Source organism: Sodiomyces alkalinus (assembly GCF_003711515.1).
Source record: "Sodiomyces alkalinus F11 unplaced genomic scaffold SODALscaffold_5, whole genome shotgun sequence".
Taxonomy (NCBI): domain Eukaryota; kingdom Fungi; phylum Ascomycota; class Sordariomycetes; order Glomerellales; family Plectosphaerellaceae; genus Sodiomyces; species Sodiomyces alkalinus.
In genome coordinates this window covers 400,312-416,893 of record NW_021167083.1, presented here as the reverse complement: position 1 = coordinate 416,893, position 16,582 = coordinate 400,312, and the positions used below count along the sequence as shown (strand labels likewise).

The window sequence follows — 16,582 nt, the reverse complement described above, 5'->3', positions numbered from 1 at the left end:
TTTTTTTTTTTTTCTTTTCTTCCTTTTTTTTCTTTTTTTCTTTTCTTTTTCTTCTCTTTTTGTCAAGCGTCGATGAGGGCACGGAGAGTCAAGCTTACAAAAAAGTCCATCTTCTCCGCTAGGCGGTTGTAGACGCGAAAGTCGGCGGGTGAGAGCGGCGGTAGTGGTTCCGACTGGACGGCCGCTGAACGGCTAGTCCCGGATGTTGTTGTCTCGGGATCCGAGGCGCCGGCCGTTGCGCTCCCCGTCGGGGACTGGCTTGACGACATGGCGGGCGGGGATGGGGATGAGTGGATGGTTGGCGCGCGTGCCTGTTGCGGTCCTGAGCGTAAAGTAACGGGCTGACGGGCTGTCGGTGTCGGGGCTAGCAATGTAGAGGCGGCTACCGGAGTGTACGACGGAATGGAAGAGGGCGACAGCGAGGGTGAGGGTCCTGTCGAGAGATGAGAGGAAAATGAGGCTGAAGAATGGCGGGGGGGGAATCTTGGCGAAAGGAACAGTTTATGTTTAAAGGAGGGATGGAAGAGGGAGATCTCATGACATGCAAGTGAGCAGGGTAAAGCAAAATCTCATCTGCTGGCCATGCGAGTGAAGAGCTTTTCTTTGCATCACAGATGAGGTCCGGGAGAGACGAGAGAGATGTCTACGGTATTTAAATGGTTGTCTGGGCCCGGACTAAATATAATTATCCATCCGTCAGTAATACTACCTCACGTAAAGCCATCCTTCAGGATTAGAACAGGCATATCTACAGAAATCACGTTTAACCTCGATTCTGTCTCATTTGGGTTTATTTTATTTTGTGGAAGAAAAAAAGAAGAAAAGAAAAACCTCTCCCAGATATTCTCACTAATATATTCGCCTCCAACGCTATGAAATATTGCTTTGACACGACTAAAGACATTGCAGGACGATATAAGGTGTCTGTAACCTGCGCTGAGATACCGCAAGTTGGGCATTAATATGGAATGACATGCTTCTTATGAGGCGTGATGCCCGTGCCTCTATGTTGGGTAATCACCGAATTTCTGGTAGCTCCCAGATATGGCCGCTTTAATGAGGTCACTTCCAGACATCCACCCCAAGGTATCTTGGAAACCAGGGTTCAGCTGATGAGAAATGAAATGAAACACAAGAGACATGCAAGATGCTACAGCACGGTAGCAAAGCAGAGCCACCCTATATACACGTTGTGTGCTCAACAAAGCCCAGCCAGCCTATGCGTTCTCCTTCCACACACTGCGCCCCGCAATCACAGCAGGAATGCAGGCAATAGACCACACGGTAAGGTCATTCATAAACCCCTTCTGAAGGCTCCAATGCACAGTAAGCGGCGCCCAGGCAAGGTTGCGAACCACGCTGCGCTGCCAACCCCGGCGCCAGGCCTTGTGCTCCTCCGACGAGGCATCGGCGTCACCGGCAGAACTCTTCCGGCGGTGCTCGACGAAAAGACGGCCCAGCTCGACGCCGACGTAGACGGCCCAGGCGCGGGTGCCCCAGAGGAGGGCCTTGCCCTGCTGGGCCGGGGTCAGGGGGAGGACGCCCTTGGAGCCGAGGAAGTAGGCGTTCTCGAGGGCCTGGAAGAGGGAGAGGGAGACGAACTGGGTGCAGGCGATGGTGGTGTCGAGGCTCGTCGTCGTCGTCGTCGTCGTCGTCTTCTTCTTCTCGTTTTCCTTTTCCTTGGCGGCGGGGCGCAGGAGGGAGGAGACGAGGCGGCGGCCCCAGAGGTACATGGCAAGAAGAGCCCACGAGCGCATGAAGACGCGGCCCTCGCCGAGGACGTTGGAGAGGGCGCGGAGGCGGGCGGCGAGCTGGAGGGCGAGGGAGGCGAGCGGGTTGGCGCGGGCGGCGGGGGCGGAGGCGAGGAGGATGGCGGAGCGGGGCGGTAGGGAGAAGGCGAGGGTGATGAGGCGGTGGGCGGTGGCGTGGAGGGCGGAGCGGCCGGCGGTGTCGAGGAGCTCGGCGGTCAGGCGGGAGGTGTAGCCGACGAACATGAGCATCGAGTCGATGCCGGCCGGGGTGGACATGCAGCGGTGGAGGCGGGTCAGGAAGGCGTCCATGTTGGAGAGGGCGGCGAGGGAGGGTTGTTGTTGTTGTTGTTGTTGTTGTTGTTTCTGAGCCGACTTGGGCTGCTGCGACTGCGACGGCGACTGCGACTGCGGCGTCTGCTCTGTGGGCTGCTCTGTGGGCTGCTCGGTAGGCTGTTCTGCAGGTTGTTGCGACGACGGTTCCGGGGCGGGCGAGTCCGAGGCGACGGGGACGGGCTCGCCGTTGGGGAGGTCGGCGACGACGGGTTCCTGGTCGGTCATGGTGGGAGAAAATCGACGAGGCGAGGGGATTCCTATAGGGTGGCTTTCACACGAGAACGAGGAAGAAGAGAAGGCAAGAGGAAGATGTTGGGAAGGAATTCAAGGACAGCGAAGGCCAAGCAAGGGCAATGCGAGCGCGGGCTTCGGGTAGATCAATTGCTCGACAGACACCGAAGCTCAAGGGAAGGGGAGAGTACAGGTAAGCAGACTCCAGAGCAACGAAAGTAATTACTGCGTATCCGTCTGGTACCTTAGGTAGCCAGGCCTCGGGAGGGCGTTCGGCATTGGCCTCGTGTGGGGTACCTCGGCACTACGAAGTACTTTGTCTTCCACGGTATGGATTTAAGAGTGTTATGCATTGCAAGTATACCACATATCACAGAAAGAAAGTGCAGGTATCCGTGTAAACAATCTACCCACGTATAAGAACATCCACATTCTAATAAGCGATTAGCAATGAGCCTGGGGACGGGACGGGTACCTAATACCGAAAGCACTCAGCGGGGAATTAGTGGCTATACTGCTTTGGGTATAGTCTGATCCGAACCGATGGTTCCACGTTCCATGCCACGAGAAAGTGAACGTGGCTAATAATAACCCATGACTTGAGCGTATCGGTGAAGGCTACTTTGCAATAACTTGGCAGTATAATTCTTCTTTATTACAGGTTTTTTTTTTTAAAGAAAAAAGAAAAAAGAAAGGAGCCGTAGACGGTAATGCTTAAATTCCGAGCAGAAACAAAAATACAAAAAAAAAAACCCCCTTTCTCATGAGCGGTTTGGATAAATATAAACATAGGGATCGAATCACCAAGTGGTCCCTGAGCATATGCGCCTTGGCAGTTAGTAGCGCCTGAATGGACACCCCAGCTTGTACGGATTTAGTTGTGCTGCCTACCACCATGGCCCATGCTATGATCATTTCGTCGACCGAACATAAGCTCACGACAGAGAAGCAGGGATGGAAATTAGCGACTAGGCGGGGACGACATAGGCTAGACTGTTCAATTCAGTTTCTGTTCTCCATGGTCCACGGAAGGCATAGAAGGCAAGTATTTAAGTGAACCACTCCGTCATCACATAACCAACGCCCACCGCTACTTCATCTAGACTGTTCAATTCAGTTTCTGTTCTCCATGGTCCACGGAAGGCATAGAAGGCAAGTATTTAAGTGAACCACTCCGTCATCACATAACCAACGCCCACCGCTACTTCATCTTCATCGTCTCTTGTTCCCTATGGCCTCAGTAAGTCTCACCAACCCTCTTTACCCTTCACTCTACCGCCATGGGCCAACACTTCTCTCAGGACTCTGAGCGCATCAAGCTCCCGGGCTTCGGCCGCCCTCTGAACCACTTCCCCTACGAAAACGAATGGGGGCTTGTCGGACCCTTCCCCAGCGTCCTCCTGGACACATGGCAAGCCGCCACCCTGACCATCCGGGAGCTGTACATGTTGTGGTTTGTCGAGAAGATCACCAACAAGCCCGACTGGCACGTCAAAGTCTTCAACGACGAAATCGTCTCCAAGTGGAAGCATGAGCTTGCCTCCGTCGACTGGTCCAGCGCCGTCGGCTACCAGCACGGGCCCTATTCGGACGCCATGTTCGCATACTCCCTCGCCGAGCTGCGAGAGAAGGCCCGCTTGTACGAGAAGACCGGCATAGTCCCCGTCTTCGACGTCTCCGCCGCCGTCCTCAAATCCGACACCGCCATCCCCCGCGAGCTGAAGGACGAGCTCCGCGCCGCCGTCGCCCGCCTCGAAGACGTCCCCGACCACCAAAAGGACTGGCACCCTCGCAGCGACGGCAAGGTCCTCGACCTCGTCCACCCGTCCCTGTGGCCCCTCGTCTACGGCCGCACCCGCATCCTGCCCGACCGGCGCCTCACCCTGGAGAACTGCCTCGACGCCTGCGGCATCGGCGAGGTCATCCCCCGACCAGGCAGCGACGGCTCCCGGCGCTATTTCCCCGGCGCCTGGTCCACCCGCTTCCAGTGGCTCCCCTGCGACGTCGACCTGGACGAGGCCACCGGCCGCGCCAAGATCGTCAGCTACATCAACAACCTGCACCCGACGCGCCACCGGGACCTCTACACCATTATCGAAAAGGTCATCGACAAGACCCTGCCCCTCTGGGACCTGGTGCACCGCTGGCCGCGCGAGTTCGACAAGGACAAACGCATCCAATGCCACGACGTCTCCCGCACCTGCACCATCCCCGACTTTTGCCAGGACGAGGAACAAGACCGCGGGGGTTGCGAACCCTACCACCGTCCGCTCGAGGAAGGCGAAGCGCCCCGGCCGGTCCTCGACGACTACTCGGACCTCGAAGACGATCACCCGCTGAAAGCGAAAGACAACGCCTGGTTCGACGCGACCCACCCCGTGCCCCAGCCCGAACCGGAGCCCTACGACCCCGCCGACGGCGGCCGCCCCCCCGGCGGCGAAGGACCCACCGCCGAAGACGTCCACAAGGAAGGCGAAGGCCCCTCCTTCTTCTCCGGCCTCCGCCGCCTCCAAGTCATCGTCAAGCTGGCCAACATCCACCTCACCCCAGAGAACCCGACCTACGACGGCGGCTCCTGGCACATCGAGGGCCAGCTCAACGAGCACATCTGCGCCACGGCCCTGTACTACTACGACAGCGACAACATCACGCCCTCGCACCTCGCCTTCCGCACCCCCGGCGACCGCGAGGGGCTGAGCGGGGAGCTGGGCTACGAGCAAGACAACTTCCGCCCCATCACCATGGCCTTCGCCATCGACGACCCCAACGGTTCCACCCTGCAGAACCTGGGCCGGGTGCTCACGCGCGAGGACCGCCTGCTCGTGTTTCCGAACGTCTACCAGCACCGCGTTGCGCCGTTTTCCCTCGCGGACGACACGCGGCCCGGGCACCGGAAGATTTTGGCGCTGTTTCTTGTTGACCCGGCGCTTCCGGTCATCGGCACCGCGAATGTGCCGCCGCAGCAGAGGCATTGGTGGCTGGAGGGGCATGACGACGGCGGGAAGGAGGCAGAGGAGGCGGACGGGGGGGACAGGGGGGGGTGGCGCGCGAAACTGCCGCCCGAGGTGCAGCAGATTGTGCTGGAGCAGATGGAGTGGCCCATCGGCTGGGAGGAGGCCAAGGCTACGAGGTTGGAGCTGATATATGAGAGGACGAGGTTGGAGGAGGAACAGAATGTTCCGGACGCGGAATGGAATTTCTGTGAGCATTGAGGACACATCGTGAGCAAGGCAACATAGCTTGAAAACACGGGGGACATTTTCGCCAGCTTAACTCGAGGGTATCACATATTCAAATGCCATGGATGAAACTTTCAGCATCTCCCACCCCTCTTCCCTTCCCTACCTCTTCCCTCCCCTACCTCTTCCCCCTGACCTTGGCCTTCACCTCCGTCACCTTTGGAGGCAAAGCCCGCACCTCCGTCACCTTCGGAGGCACAACCCGCACCTCCCTCGCGCTATCCCACACACTCGCTCCAATCTTGGCCGGGATCTTACGTCCCCGAAGCCGCTGGTCGATCAGCCACGTCCCCACCACGAACTGCTCCTTGCTCAGCATACCCGGCAGCACCCTAGCCTGAGCCTGGGCCTGCACCTGCCGCCCGGTAACAAGATCCCACACCTCGGCGAGCTCATCATCCGGCAACCTCGACCGCCGCCAAATCTCCCTCACAACCACATTCAAGACATGATCCGCATACTCGTCGGGGTGCGACCCGGGCGGCTTTTCCTCGACCGCACCCCTCGTCCCCGCCGCGCCGTCCGGAGAACGCAGCAGCAGCAACAGGCCCCTGTTACTAGCCCAGAGCGCTTCATACCGCTTGCGTTCCCGCGGCGTAATCTCCTCGCGCCACCGCCGCCGCGCGCCCTCGTGGTGGAAGTGTTTCTGGCTGCGGTGCCTGTGGTGGAGCTTCTTCTTGCGCAGGCGGGTTTCCTCGTCGTCGGATGGCGTGGCGGGCTGGCGCAGGGTTTGTAGCATGCGCGGGGATTTGTGGCGGCGGGGTAACGGCGGCGGTGGGATTTGCTTCTGTTGTTGTTGTTGTTGTTGTTGGTGGTGGTGGTGGTGGTGGTGGTGGGGGTGATGCGGTAGGGCGAGGGTGTGGTTTGCTTTGCTCGTGCCCGTGTTGCTGGGCGTTAGACGCGACGCTGCGAGGGATCCCGCCATGATGGCGTTGGAGAGAGACTCGAGGGGCAAGTTGCTGTTGCTGTTGCGGTTGCTGTTGCTTTGGAACGCCGTCGTGGTTTGGCTACGACGGGGCAGGGCCGGGGCCGAGGTCCGTGCAGGCGATCCAAACCCCGATGGAGGACGAGCGGCGACGGGGACATTGCGCCGCGGGGCAGGGGCAGGAGCAGGAGCAGTTACAGGAGCAGTTACAGGAGCAGTTACAGGAGCAGTTACAGGAGCTGGAGCTAACGCAGGTGGTGAGGTCGGCCGGGGCGTCTGGACAGAGGATGCAGAAACAAAACTGTCGTTAGATGAGCTTGTCCCGGATGTGGTAGGACGCACACCGCTGTCGACCTGGCCATCTCTCGATATCCTAGGGTCGATTTGCTGCTGCTGGCGCACAGACTTTCCAGCAGTTGCCTCGTTCGTATGGACAGGAGGTCGTAGTTTGAGTTGCTGCTGCGGCCTGGTAGGCAAAGGAGCAACCACCTCGGGAGTAGATCTGCTGACGACCCGGGGAGGAGGTGGTTGGGTGGGCTGCAGCGGCGGTCTACGTGACCGGGGCGGCTCTGTATCTGTAGAGTTGGCAGCCTTGGAAGGCGCCTGTCTCGGTGCGGGGTCGGTTCTGTCGTGGGATAGTTCATGGTTCGTCTGGTCCAGCTTCGGCTTCGACATGGGTTTCGGCTTCGGCTTCGGCTTCGGCTTGGGTCCGGGTTGGGGCTTGGTATTCTCCTCCGGGACCATTTCATTTCTGAGAGGTGATGATGGTTCTTTCCGCTCGTTACCACGTGTGGGAGTTTCCTCGCCCCTGCCCCTCGGGCTGGGCGGTCTCTCGGGCGTCATCGGCCGTAGCGTCGGTTTCGACTTGGCTGTGGGTGTCCGCCGGGCCGGTGCGGCAGGGCTCTTCTTGACGGGATCCATGTCCTCTACCACGGCGGGGCTAGGCTTCGAGCCCTCGAAGACGGAGATCAGCGAATTGGTCGGCGCGATGGAACTCGTGTCGGGTAGGTCGTGGGTACTGCTCGCCGTGCTGTCGCTGCGCCTGGATGGCACGGGGACGGCACGCATGTTGTTGGTGAGGGAAGACGGGTTGCTCGGAACGGGGGTACCGGTATGATTCGTGGAAATCGGGGAGGCGGATCGCGAGGCGGCCAGCGCGGCGGCGATGTAGGATGTGTTTTTGTTGTTGAGAGGGCTGTTGTTCCGGGGCGGGGTACCGGACGAGGAGGGCTGGAGGAAATGGGCGGACGAGGACGGACTCACGCCTAGCCTCGAAAGCCGGTCCCTCACCGACGCATGGTCGAAATGCTCGTCTCTGCCCATGGCGTCGGCCCGGGCGCCACTACCACCTGTCGTCTGCCTGCTCTGGCTCTGAAGAGCCCCGGGGCTCCTGGTCGGACTCCTGGCCGGGCTCCTGCTATGGTTTCTGTCCAGAGAGGCACCGGCGACGGCGGCGGCGAGGGCGTTGTTGCTGGGTTTCTTGGCCGGGGTGACGGGGTTCGACTTGGCCGTCTTGGAGAAGGCGAAATTGGCACCTTTCAAGGCGGCCGCCACGTTTGTGGAGGGCGAAGGCGAAGGCAAAGGCGAGGGCGAGGGCGAGGGCGAGAGCGCCAATCGGGGGTTCGATGTGTGGAGGGTCATGGTGGTGGACGTGAAGGGACGAGGCACGAGGCGAGGCACCAAGAGGAAAAAAGGGTTGGCTGGTTCGACGGCCTGGCTCCAGGAACGAATCGTTGGATAAATGTTACTGCCTAAACACTAGAGCTGACGAGAGAAATCACCGAGGAAACCGGAAGACCGAAGAGACCGAAGAGCCGTCTGCACCGTCCGTTCCGTTATCGTGACAGCCACGGGGAGGCATTGAAGATGGCGAGCTGGCTGGGGAAATGGGAGATGTAATGAAGGGGTTGGGGTGGGGGATGGATCAGATCATAAGATCCCAATAGATCCCCATGACCATGGTGTTGGCTTGTTGGCTTGGTAAGAAATAAGGAGTAAGAAATCACGAATCGACGTCTCGATTCGAGCAGGGTTTAGGGGGCTCAAATGAAGTAACGAAGTACTTCCAGGAAGTACTTCGTAAGCAGCGCATGGTGAATGCGTGTTCGTGTCCCGTGTCCCGCAGACGTGACGGGACGTGACGCAACGCGCAATGGATGGGGGTTTTCTACACTACCTAATTCCTTGTATTCGTACAGTACCCAATACAGTACAAAGTACAAAATACTTCGTATTACCTAAGGTATCTGTACTATCTGTACTTCGTCCCCGTTTCAAGCAAACGGCAAGTGCTCTGTCAGGCAACGAAACGGACCCTGAGAAAGGAGCGTTCCTGAACCCATGTTACCCACCCGTACCTTTGGTGGCGGAAGCCGGAAGCCGAAGGCGCTCTAGCACTCTCTCTGTACCTATTCTTTTCCTTTTCCTCCCACACACCCATTCTTTAGTGTACTCAAGGCATCTTCAAAGAACAATAAACCACCATTATACCCAATCTCCTTATGTCTTAGATTCGACAAGCCCGTACTCCCTGTCTCACACATCCGACCATGCCCCTCCTCACAGCAAAGCGCAAGAAACCCCCCATCATTCACACCGAGCAGGTCGAGGTCGCCGTCAAACCGAAGCCCAAACCCAAGGTCAACCAACAAAACAACTCTCTCCGAGTCGCGAGCTCCAACCTCCCGGGCAGGAGAAAGTCCAAATCGAAGAGCGAATCTCCCTACCCCTACCCCTACCCCTACCCCGCCTCCCCTGCGTCCTCCGGCTCCTCCGACCCTCGCCGCCGCATAGACCGCGACCGCGGCCAGAGTCGAAAACGCAAACACGGCAGTGTCGACCCCCTCCAGCCTCACTTCGACAAAGATTCCGACGCCGAGGATGACGACGACGACGACGTCTTCGCTACGCTCGAGAACCGCAAGCGACATCGCTCCTCTGCCGACGACCGCATCGACCACAAGCGCGCCCTGACTTGCGCCGACGCCTTTGAGCCCGCCGAGGGGCCCGGCCCTAAAAAGCTGCGGTATATTCATGCTACGGAAATCATAAGCACGGCGCACTCGCACTCGCACTCCGCGTCTGCCCATCGCGCTTTGCAGGCGACGGAGGATGATGATATTCGCGTCCAGCTTCAATACCCGAGTTTATATCCGCCAGAAAGGTAAGCGTTCCCAAGTGATGATAAAAACGGAGGCAGGAAGAAAGAAAAAAAGAAAGAGAAAAGAAAGAGAAAAAAAGAAGGAAAAAAGAAAGAAAAAAGAAAGAGAAAAAAAGGAAGGAAAAAGAAAGAGAAAGATGGAATGAAAAAACAAGAAGAAGAAAAAAAGAGAGAGAGACAGGAAGAGAGACAAGACGCCTCCTGTGCTACTATGCTAACTCCACGCCCACTAGCTACGACCTTCTCATCGAAAACGGCAAAATCGATGCTGTCAGCGACATCATCGACGTCGTCACCCACGTCGCCGACTTCTACCTGACCGCAGACCAAGCAACAGACTTCACCGAACCCAACACGGGCCTGATACGCCGCCTGAATAGGGCCTCCAACACCAACGACCTCGCCGGCTTCAAGCGCGCCCTCGCCGACGCGAACGCGCGGATCCTGTCCCTCGCCCAAGACGGCACCTTCCGCCGGAACCTCTCCCAGCGGCACGCCATCCCCTACAAGCTGGCCGAGTTCATCCTGTCGCAAGTCTACGACCGCACCGTCTCGCCCGACGTCGACAAGCTGAAGCAGTACAAGAACGGCACCGACAACGTCTACGGCGAGCTCAACTACATCTTCGTCGACAAGGTCCTCCAGGAGATGACCCGCATGACCTCGGACCAGGTCTTCGTCGACCTCGGCTCGGGCGTCGGCAACGTCGTCTTCCAGGCCGCCCTCGAGGTCGGCTGCGAGAGCTGGGGGTGCGAGATGATGGACAACCCGTGCGACTTTGCCGAGGCGCAGAAGCGCGAGTTCGCGCGCCGGTGCCGCCTGTGGGGGATCGCCCCGGGCGGCGTCCATCTCGTCCGCGGCGACTTCCTCACCGAGCCCGCCGTCCACGAGGTGTTGAAACGCGCCGACGTCGTCCTCGTCAACAACCAGGCCTTCACCCCGGACCTGAACGCCCAGCTTGTCAACATGTTCCTCGACCTCAAGCAAGGGTGCCGGATCGTCTCGCTCAAGTCGTTCACGCACGACGACCAGGGCGGCCGGAATATTAACGACGTGGCGAGCAATATCCTCCGGGTCGAGCACCATACCTATCCTGAGGGTCACGTCAGTTGGACCAATGCCGGCGGCACGTTCTGCATCTCCACGAGGAAGTAGGAGGTGGTGAACGGGACGATACGATACGATCTGCATCTAGAATGCCATGACAAGCGAGAGCAAATGACATCCAGTATGGGGAGTGAGATGAGGAAATGTGTTGGAAACGAAATGGACGAACCCCAAGCCGCCAGCTAGAACGGGGACAAGAGCATCCGGAGAGGGTGTCAAAATAGAGAGGGGAAGAACAAAGAGCAATGATGTTGGGTGAGCATGGCCATGCGAAAGAGGAGGTTAAAGATACCGGAGGATTCATCGAGATTTGGCAAGCGTAACATCCGGGTGGAAGCCATTCCAGCCCGGCACAGCATCGCAGCATAACATAGCGAGGCCGACTTATAGTCATAGCGGAAACACTTTTGTAGTATAGATTCTTACGCAAGACATACCCATTTTCTTACATCGTATCAGACTATCACGATGCCTTGAATCAATGGAACATACATATCTAAAATTGGAAACACCGTAATAAGATGTTGCTTTATTTGCTGGCACTAGAAGGCCATTCGGGAGCCATAAGCTACTGAATGCAGACCAGACCGGCTATTGGTGATCATAGGTAGGGATAGAGAGTGAATAACGGTAGCCGGCCAGCTCCAGACGGTTCTATTCCTGCTCTCCATGCATAAAAGTCAACGCTGCGCCGTGGTGTATGAGGCGCCTCCATGGGCTCCATTAGTACAAGGTTCGGGCTTGCTTGTATGCTGATTAGACCGAAGGTCTCATTCGCAGAACCCTGAGATTTTGACATCTTTTGGGTTTGGAAATCACACTTCTTCGCATCCTTTTCCCCGTTATCAATCGTTCGTGATGCTGGTAGCGGATGTTGAGGTATGCAGCTGGCGTGTTCTCAAAAAATTCTCTCCACTGAGGGTAGCCGAGTGTTCGTATCGTCAGGGGCATGTCAGTCGTGGCAGCTCTTCTCCGATGCGGATACCAGGGCTGGAGATCTCGGGAGGCTATCAAACCATGGTCCCCTCATGGAGGCACTGGTGAGAAGGCCCGAGTCTCTCTTCTCGGCAGTCCGCAAGTGCCGAAGACTCGGCTCGGCAACCCAGTCGAAACATCAGCTTTCATCAAGGACATTCCCCCTCAGCGCTTCCTTTCAAAGTGCGGCTCGTTGGCCAGGTTCATGGCCTCGGCCTCTTGCGCCATCCGCTTCATCCACCGGTCGACCAGTTCCGCATTCTCCTTCTTGACCTTGTCGCGCTCCTTTTCCGCCATGGCGACGTGAAGGTTGAGGGCGATCATTTCGTCTTGAACGTTCTGCATGTTGAGGAGACGGGGCATCAGCATTGTCTTTTTTGTTTTCTTCCCCTCTACATGCCTAAATAACAGTAATGGGAACAAGGGAACAAGACAATACCTCAATAAGCTTCCTCTTCTCCCGAATCTCGTCCTCCCGGTCGCGCAGCTTGGTTATCAGCACCGCGCGGTCGGCAGACAGCTCCTTGACACGGCGCGCGTCGGATCTGTTCTTGGCGCGGAGGTCGGCGACTTCGTCCTCGGCCTTTTTGAGGCGGGTTTGCAGGGCACCGCGGGAGCGCAGGGATTCGGCTAGGTCGAGGCGGAGTTGGGCGATCGCCGGGTCGGATGTGGTGTCTTCTGTGGACGGTGGTGGTTCTCGGGACTTTTTGTTGGACTTTCGCGTCTCTGGTGCTGTTGTTGCGGCGCGGGCGGCTAGGACGTCTTTTTCGGCCTCGAGAGCTGCGATGCGGTCGGCGAGTTGGGAGCCTACCATGGGAGAAGGTTAGATAGAGAGGACGCCACTGGCAGGCTGGTGGGAATCATGGGAATGGTCTCCGAGGAGCCAAGACGTAAGACGTAAGACGTAAGACGTACAGAGGTCGACGAGCTCCAAGTTGACGGGGTTGTTACGCTCTTGCTCACGCAGGGACGCAAGGTACTCGTCGCGCCAGCCTGGCATGGCGTTGAGAAATAGAAATCTCTCACATGAACCGAGGTGAATGAAGAAGCCAGATGAAGAACGACGTTCAGCAGTGGGAGTTATGGTGACTAAGGTAAGGTACCTTACGTTGAACCCCCCGTTGCCCATCCCATCACCTCCCTCGGTGAACTAAAGGTGTGCCCCTCCATGACGCAGATAAGACGAAACTGTGGCTTGTTCCCGTAATTTAGCCGATATCAGCTTATCTTATCACCAGCCACAGTCCCCACAGTCCCCACTTCAACATTGAACCTCCCAAAGCTCAAAGCTCCCTGAAGCTCAAGCTCCCCGACCAACGTCCGTCTCGTCACATCACCTCACTCATTCACTCGCAAGTTGAGTATCTCCCTGCTTCACCGAAAGAAGTATCCGGTTTCTTACGGTTAAACCACTCAAACGCACGAAATGTCATGAGATGACACACCATGGATATCTCTCACCCCGCAGCAGGATGGGATAGTGTTGGTGAGAAGTGGTTCCGCAAGACGCAGCTCTACACCGAGGTCTTCGACCAAGACGTGGATCTCGATAATTACATCGTTGCTGGTGCCCCATATGGAGGCGCATTAGGTATGGCTCTCAAAACGCATGCACGCTTACTACCCTGCTTGCTAATGGACGCCCAGCTCTCCATCGAGATGAATCCAAGATTCAGGCGTTTCGCGCCCAGCAATCGTCCAAACCTAGTATCGACATCTACAGCTATGCTGGCAAGCAGCTGAAGGCCATCCCCTGGGATAAGGGCTCTATCAAGGGTCTCGGATGGACCGAGGACGAAAGGCTTCTCGTTGTTACCACAGACGGGACCGTGCGAGTCTACGACCTTCAAGGCGATTTTACCCAGTTCTCCCTCGGGAATGGCGCTGATAACTACGGCGTCCACTCGTGCAGGTGAGCTCTTCCATTCTCTCCCGCAAGTCAAGTCTCTTATGACGATACGATATCAGATTTTATGACCACGGGATGGTCGCCCTCCTCACAAACCACGCCCTCGTCTCCGTCACCTCATACACCGAGCCGCGACCAAAACTTCTCGCCTCACCTCCCGACGGCGAAATCCACTCCTGGGCCGTCATCCCCCCGGCTTACACCCTCTCCCGCTCCGTCGAGGTGCTTCTCAGCATCGGCCAGACCATCTACGTGGTCGACCCCACCGAATGTGAAGACCGATTCCTCGACATCGGCCCCTTCAGCCACGTCAGCGTCTCCCCCGACGGCGCCTGTGCCGCCCTGTACACGCAGTCCGGCACAGCCCATGTGATTGCCAGCGACTTTCAACAGAGGTTTATCGAGTATAGCTCGCAATCCAAGATCCCGCCCAAGTATGTCGAGTGGTGTGGCAGGGACGCCGTCATTGCGTGGGAGGACGAGGTGCACCTGATCGGGCCCGATAACGCCTCGGCCACCTTCTTCTACGACGGACGGGTTCACGTCATCTCTGGTACCGAGCTCTCTTTCCCTTCGCACTCCCAAGTCTTAGGACTAACCAGAGCAGAACATGACGGCGCGAGGTTCATCACCAATGATGTATGCGAGTTCCTCGAGCGCGTACCCCGGGCTACCGAGGAAGTATTCGGCGCAAAGACCGAATCCTCGCCGGCCTCTATCCTCTTGGACGCCGTCCACCAGCTGGAAATGCAGTCCCCCAAGGCCGAGGACTGCATCCAGCTCATCCGGCCCAACCTCACCGAGGCCGTCGACACGTGCGTCAACGCCGCCGGCCGCGAGTGGAGCGTCCACTGGCAGAAGCAGCTCCTGAAAGCCGCCTCCTTCGGCAAGTCGGTCCTCGACATCTACAACAGCGACGACTTTGTCGACATGTGCGAGACCCTACGCGTCCTCAACGCCGTGCGCTTCTACGAGGTCGGCCTGCCGCTTTCCTTCGCCCAGTACCAGCGCCTCGCCCCGGACGGCCTCCTCCAACGCCTGCTGAGCCGCCACGAGTACCTCCTCGCCCTCAAGATCGCCGGCTACCTCCACCTGCCCACGGACCGCATCTACGTGCACTGGGCCTGCGCCAAAGTGCGCGCGGGGACCGACGACGAGACCACCATCTGCCGCACCATCGTCGACCGGCTCTCCGGCAAACCAGGCATCTCCTTCGAAGAGATCGCGCGCGCCGCCTACGACGAAGGCAGGGGCCGGCTCGCCACCGAGCTGCTCAACCACGAGCCCCGCGGCGGCCGCCAGGTGCCGCTGCTCCTCAGCATGGAGGAGGACGAGCTGGCGCTCGATAAGGCCGTCGAGAGCGGCGACTCGGACCTCATGTACACGGTGCTGCTGGAAATGAAGAAGAAGCTGCCCCTCGCCGCCTTCTTCCGCGTCATCAACGCGCGCCCTGCCGCCACCGCCCTCGTCGAGGCGTCGGCGGCGCGCGAGGCCGACAACGCGCTGCTCAAGGACCTCTACTACCAGGACGACCGGCGCGTGGAGGGCGCTGACGTCTTCGTCCGCGAGGCGATGCGCCAGCCTGACGCGCGCACCGCGGGGGACAAGCTGGCGCTGGCGGCTCGGATCCTGGCGGACGCCAAGGAGGCTGCCCTCGAGGTACGGGCCTTGAAGGAGGCGGCCGCGCTGCTTAGGCTGCAGGAGGCGCTCGATCGCGACCTGACCGAGCCGTTTACGGGCCTCAGTGTGAATGATACCATGTTCAAGCTCATCCGGCTTGGGTACCACGGCCGGGCGAAGAAGATACAGAGCGAGTTTAAGGTGCCGGAGAAGGTGGCGTGTTGGATCCGGTATGTTCATTACGTTTGTCCTAGGTTTTGCCTTTTGTCGTCTGTTTATTCGCCTGACCTTGGCCCCCCTGCCACCTCTCCCGTTCCCTTGCTTAGCAACATGTTTGCAATTGATCCATCTGAGGCTGACGACGTGAAATCTAGGCTCCGAGCGTTGGTGGCGAAGCGTGACTGGGCTGAGATTGAAGACGTTGCCAAGTCCAAGAAGAGTCCGATTGGGTGGGAGGTGAGTTTTTTTTTTCTCTTTTTTTTTCTCTTTCTTTCTTCTCTTTCTTTTCTTTTTCTTTTTCTTTTCTTTTTCTTTTTCTTTTCTTTTTCTTTTCTTTTTCTTTTCTTTTTCTTTTCTTTTTCTTGTGGGGGTGTTTTGTGTTCCTCTGTCCGTCCATCTGTCTGTTTTGATTGCCCGCGACCGACGATGTTCTTTGGTGGAGGTTGGGGGCCCATCGGCGGCCATACCGACCCGACTCCGTCGCACATCGGAGATGGCGATGTTTCCCCCAACACATTCCCCCGGCCATCGCATGAACGTCCCCCTGCTCATCTCCTTCTGCCATCGCGAATTCCCAAAATAAAGCAAAAAAGAAGTATTACTAACTCGAACGAACACATGCAGCCCTACTACAACCTCACCCTGCAAGCGGGCAACCCGCGGCTGGCCGCCATCTTCATTCCCAAGTGCACGGGCCTCGAGCCCGGCGAGACGGTGACCATGTACGAAAAGTGCGGCATGCGCGTCAAAGCCGCCGAGGAGGCCGTCCGGCTCAAGGACGCTGATGCGTGGACCCGTCTGCTGGAAGCGGCGGGGCGGAATTCGCAGGAGGGGAGGGAGATTGAGAGGCTGGGGCAGGCGGTTTTCAAGAGGTGATTCATGCAGCTGCGTATGTGAATTTCATCACATGCAGGGGTGTGTTTGTCGGGTTCATCTATAGGGCTGAGGCGTTTGATCTCTCTTTTTTCCCCCGTCTTTTCTCTGCTTGCCAAGGGCATTCCATATAAATTAGCAAGTTATGACTGCGCGTGCATCATGACGGGCTAAAGCCGAAACATCCCCGAGATGGATTAAGGCCGTGGGACTTTTCGAGACCGTCGGGCCATACATAAG

General features: G+C 58.0%; 7 protein-coding genes across 7 annotated transcripts in view; 3 read left to right on the top strand and 4 right to left on the bottom strand.

The window, feature by feature from the left end:
- Positions 1 to 711, bottom strand: part of SODALDRAFT_311190 (hypothetical protein) — a gene marked incomplete at its 3' end in the record, with an annotated part of 1,243 nt that extends 532 nt beyond the window's left edge. The window contains exon 1 of the mRNA XM_028609160.1: positions 99 to 711. Coding sequence (XP_028466263.1) covers positions 99 to 269 — 171 coding nt within the window. The 5' untranslated portion in view covers positions 270 to 711. The remainder of the gene's footprint in view (positions 1 to 98) is intronic.
- A 76-nt stretch (positions 712 to 787) lies between these two features.
- On the bottom strand, positions 788 to 2,575 carry SODALDRAFT_333037 (hypothetical protein). Its single transcript, XM_028611867.1, has one exon. The coding sequence runs from the start codon at positions 2,307 to 2,309 to the stop codon at positions 1,218 to 1,220; it is 1,092 nt and encodes a 363-aa protein (XP_028466262.1). The 5' UTR covers positions 2,310 to 2,575; the 3' UTR covers positions 788 to 1,217.
- A 728-nt stretch (positions 2,576 to 3,303) lies between these two features.
- SODALDRAFT_333036 (hypothetical protein) lies at positions 3,304 to 5,629 on the top strand. Its single transcript, XM_028611866.1, has 2 exons — positions 3,304 to 3,555; positions 3,617 to 5,629. Exons 1-2 carry the CDS (start codon positions 3,547 to 3,549, stop codon positions 5,525 to 5,527), a joined length of 1,920 nt encoding a protein of 639 aa, XP_028466261.1. The 5' UTR covers positions 3,304 to 3,546; the 3' UTR covers positions 5,528 to 5,629.
- Positions 5,360 to 8,449, bottom strand: SODALDRAFT_333035 (hypothetical protein). The gene has a single exon (XM_028611865.1). It carries the CDS (start codon positions 8,118 to 8,120, stop codon positions 5,673 to 5,675), a length of 2,448 nt encoding a protein of 815 aa, XP_028466260.1. The 5' UTR covers positions 8,121 to 8,449; the 3' UTR covers positions 5,360 to 5,672.
- A 434-nt stretch (positions 8,450 to 8,883) lies between these two features.
- Positions 8,884 to 11,259, top strand: SODALDRAFT_333033 (DOT1-domain-containing protein). Its single transcript, XM_028611864.1, has 2 exons — positions 8,884 to 9,642; positions 9,873 to 11,259. The coding sequence occupies exons 1-2, from the start codon at positions 9,029 to 9,031 to the stop codon at positions 10,792 to 10,794; spliced, it is 1,536 nt and encodes a 511-aa protein (XP_028466259.1). The 5' UTR covers positions 8,884 to 9,028; the 3' UTR covers positions 10,795 to 11,259.
- Positions 11,260 to 11,762: 503 nt separating this feature from the next.
- Positions 11,763 to 12,832, bottom strand: SODALDRAFT_378647 (autophagy protein 16). Its single transcript, XM_028614995.1, has 3 exons — positions 12,637 to 12,832; positions 12,161 to 12,528; positions 11,763 to 12,060 (listed from the first exon to the last, which is right to left on the bottom strand). The coding sequence occupies exons 1-3, from the start codon at positions 12,719 to 12,721 to the stop codon at positions 11,887 to 11,889; spliced, it is 627 nt and encodes a 208-aa protein (XP_028466258.1). The 5' UTR covers positions 12,722 to 12,832; the 3' UTR covers positions 11,763 to 11,886.
- Positions 12,833 to 13,167: 335 nt separating this feature from the next.
- Positions 13,168 to 16,345, top strand: SODALDRAFT_277582 (vacuolar protein sorting-associated protein; the record flags this gene model as incomplete). Its single annotated transcript, XM_028608075.1, has 6 exons — positions 13,168 to 13,312; positions 13,369 to 13,633; positions 13,690 to 14,183; positions 14,238 to 15,480; positions 15,625 to 15,706; positions 16,094 to 16,345. The coding sequence occupies 6 exons, from the start codon at positions 13,168 to 13,170 to the stop codon at positions 16,343 to 16,345; spliced, it is 2,481 nt and encodes an 826-aa protein (XP_028466257.1).
- Positions 16,346 to 16,582: the final 237 nt, after the last annotated feature.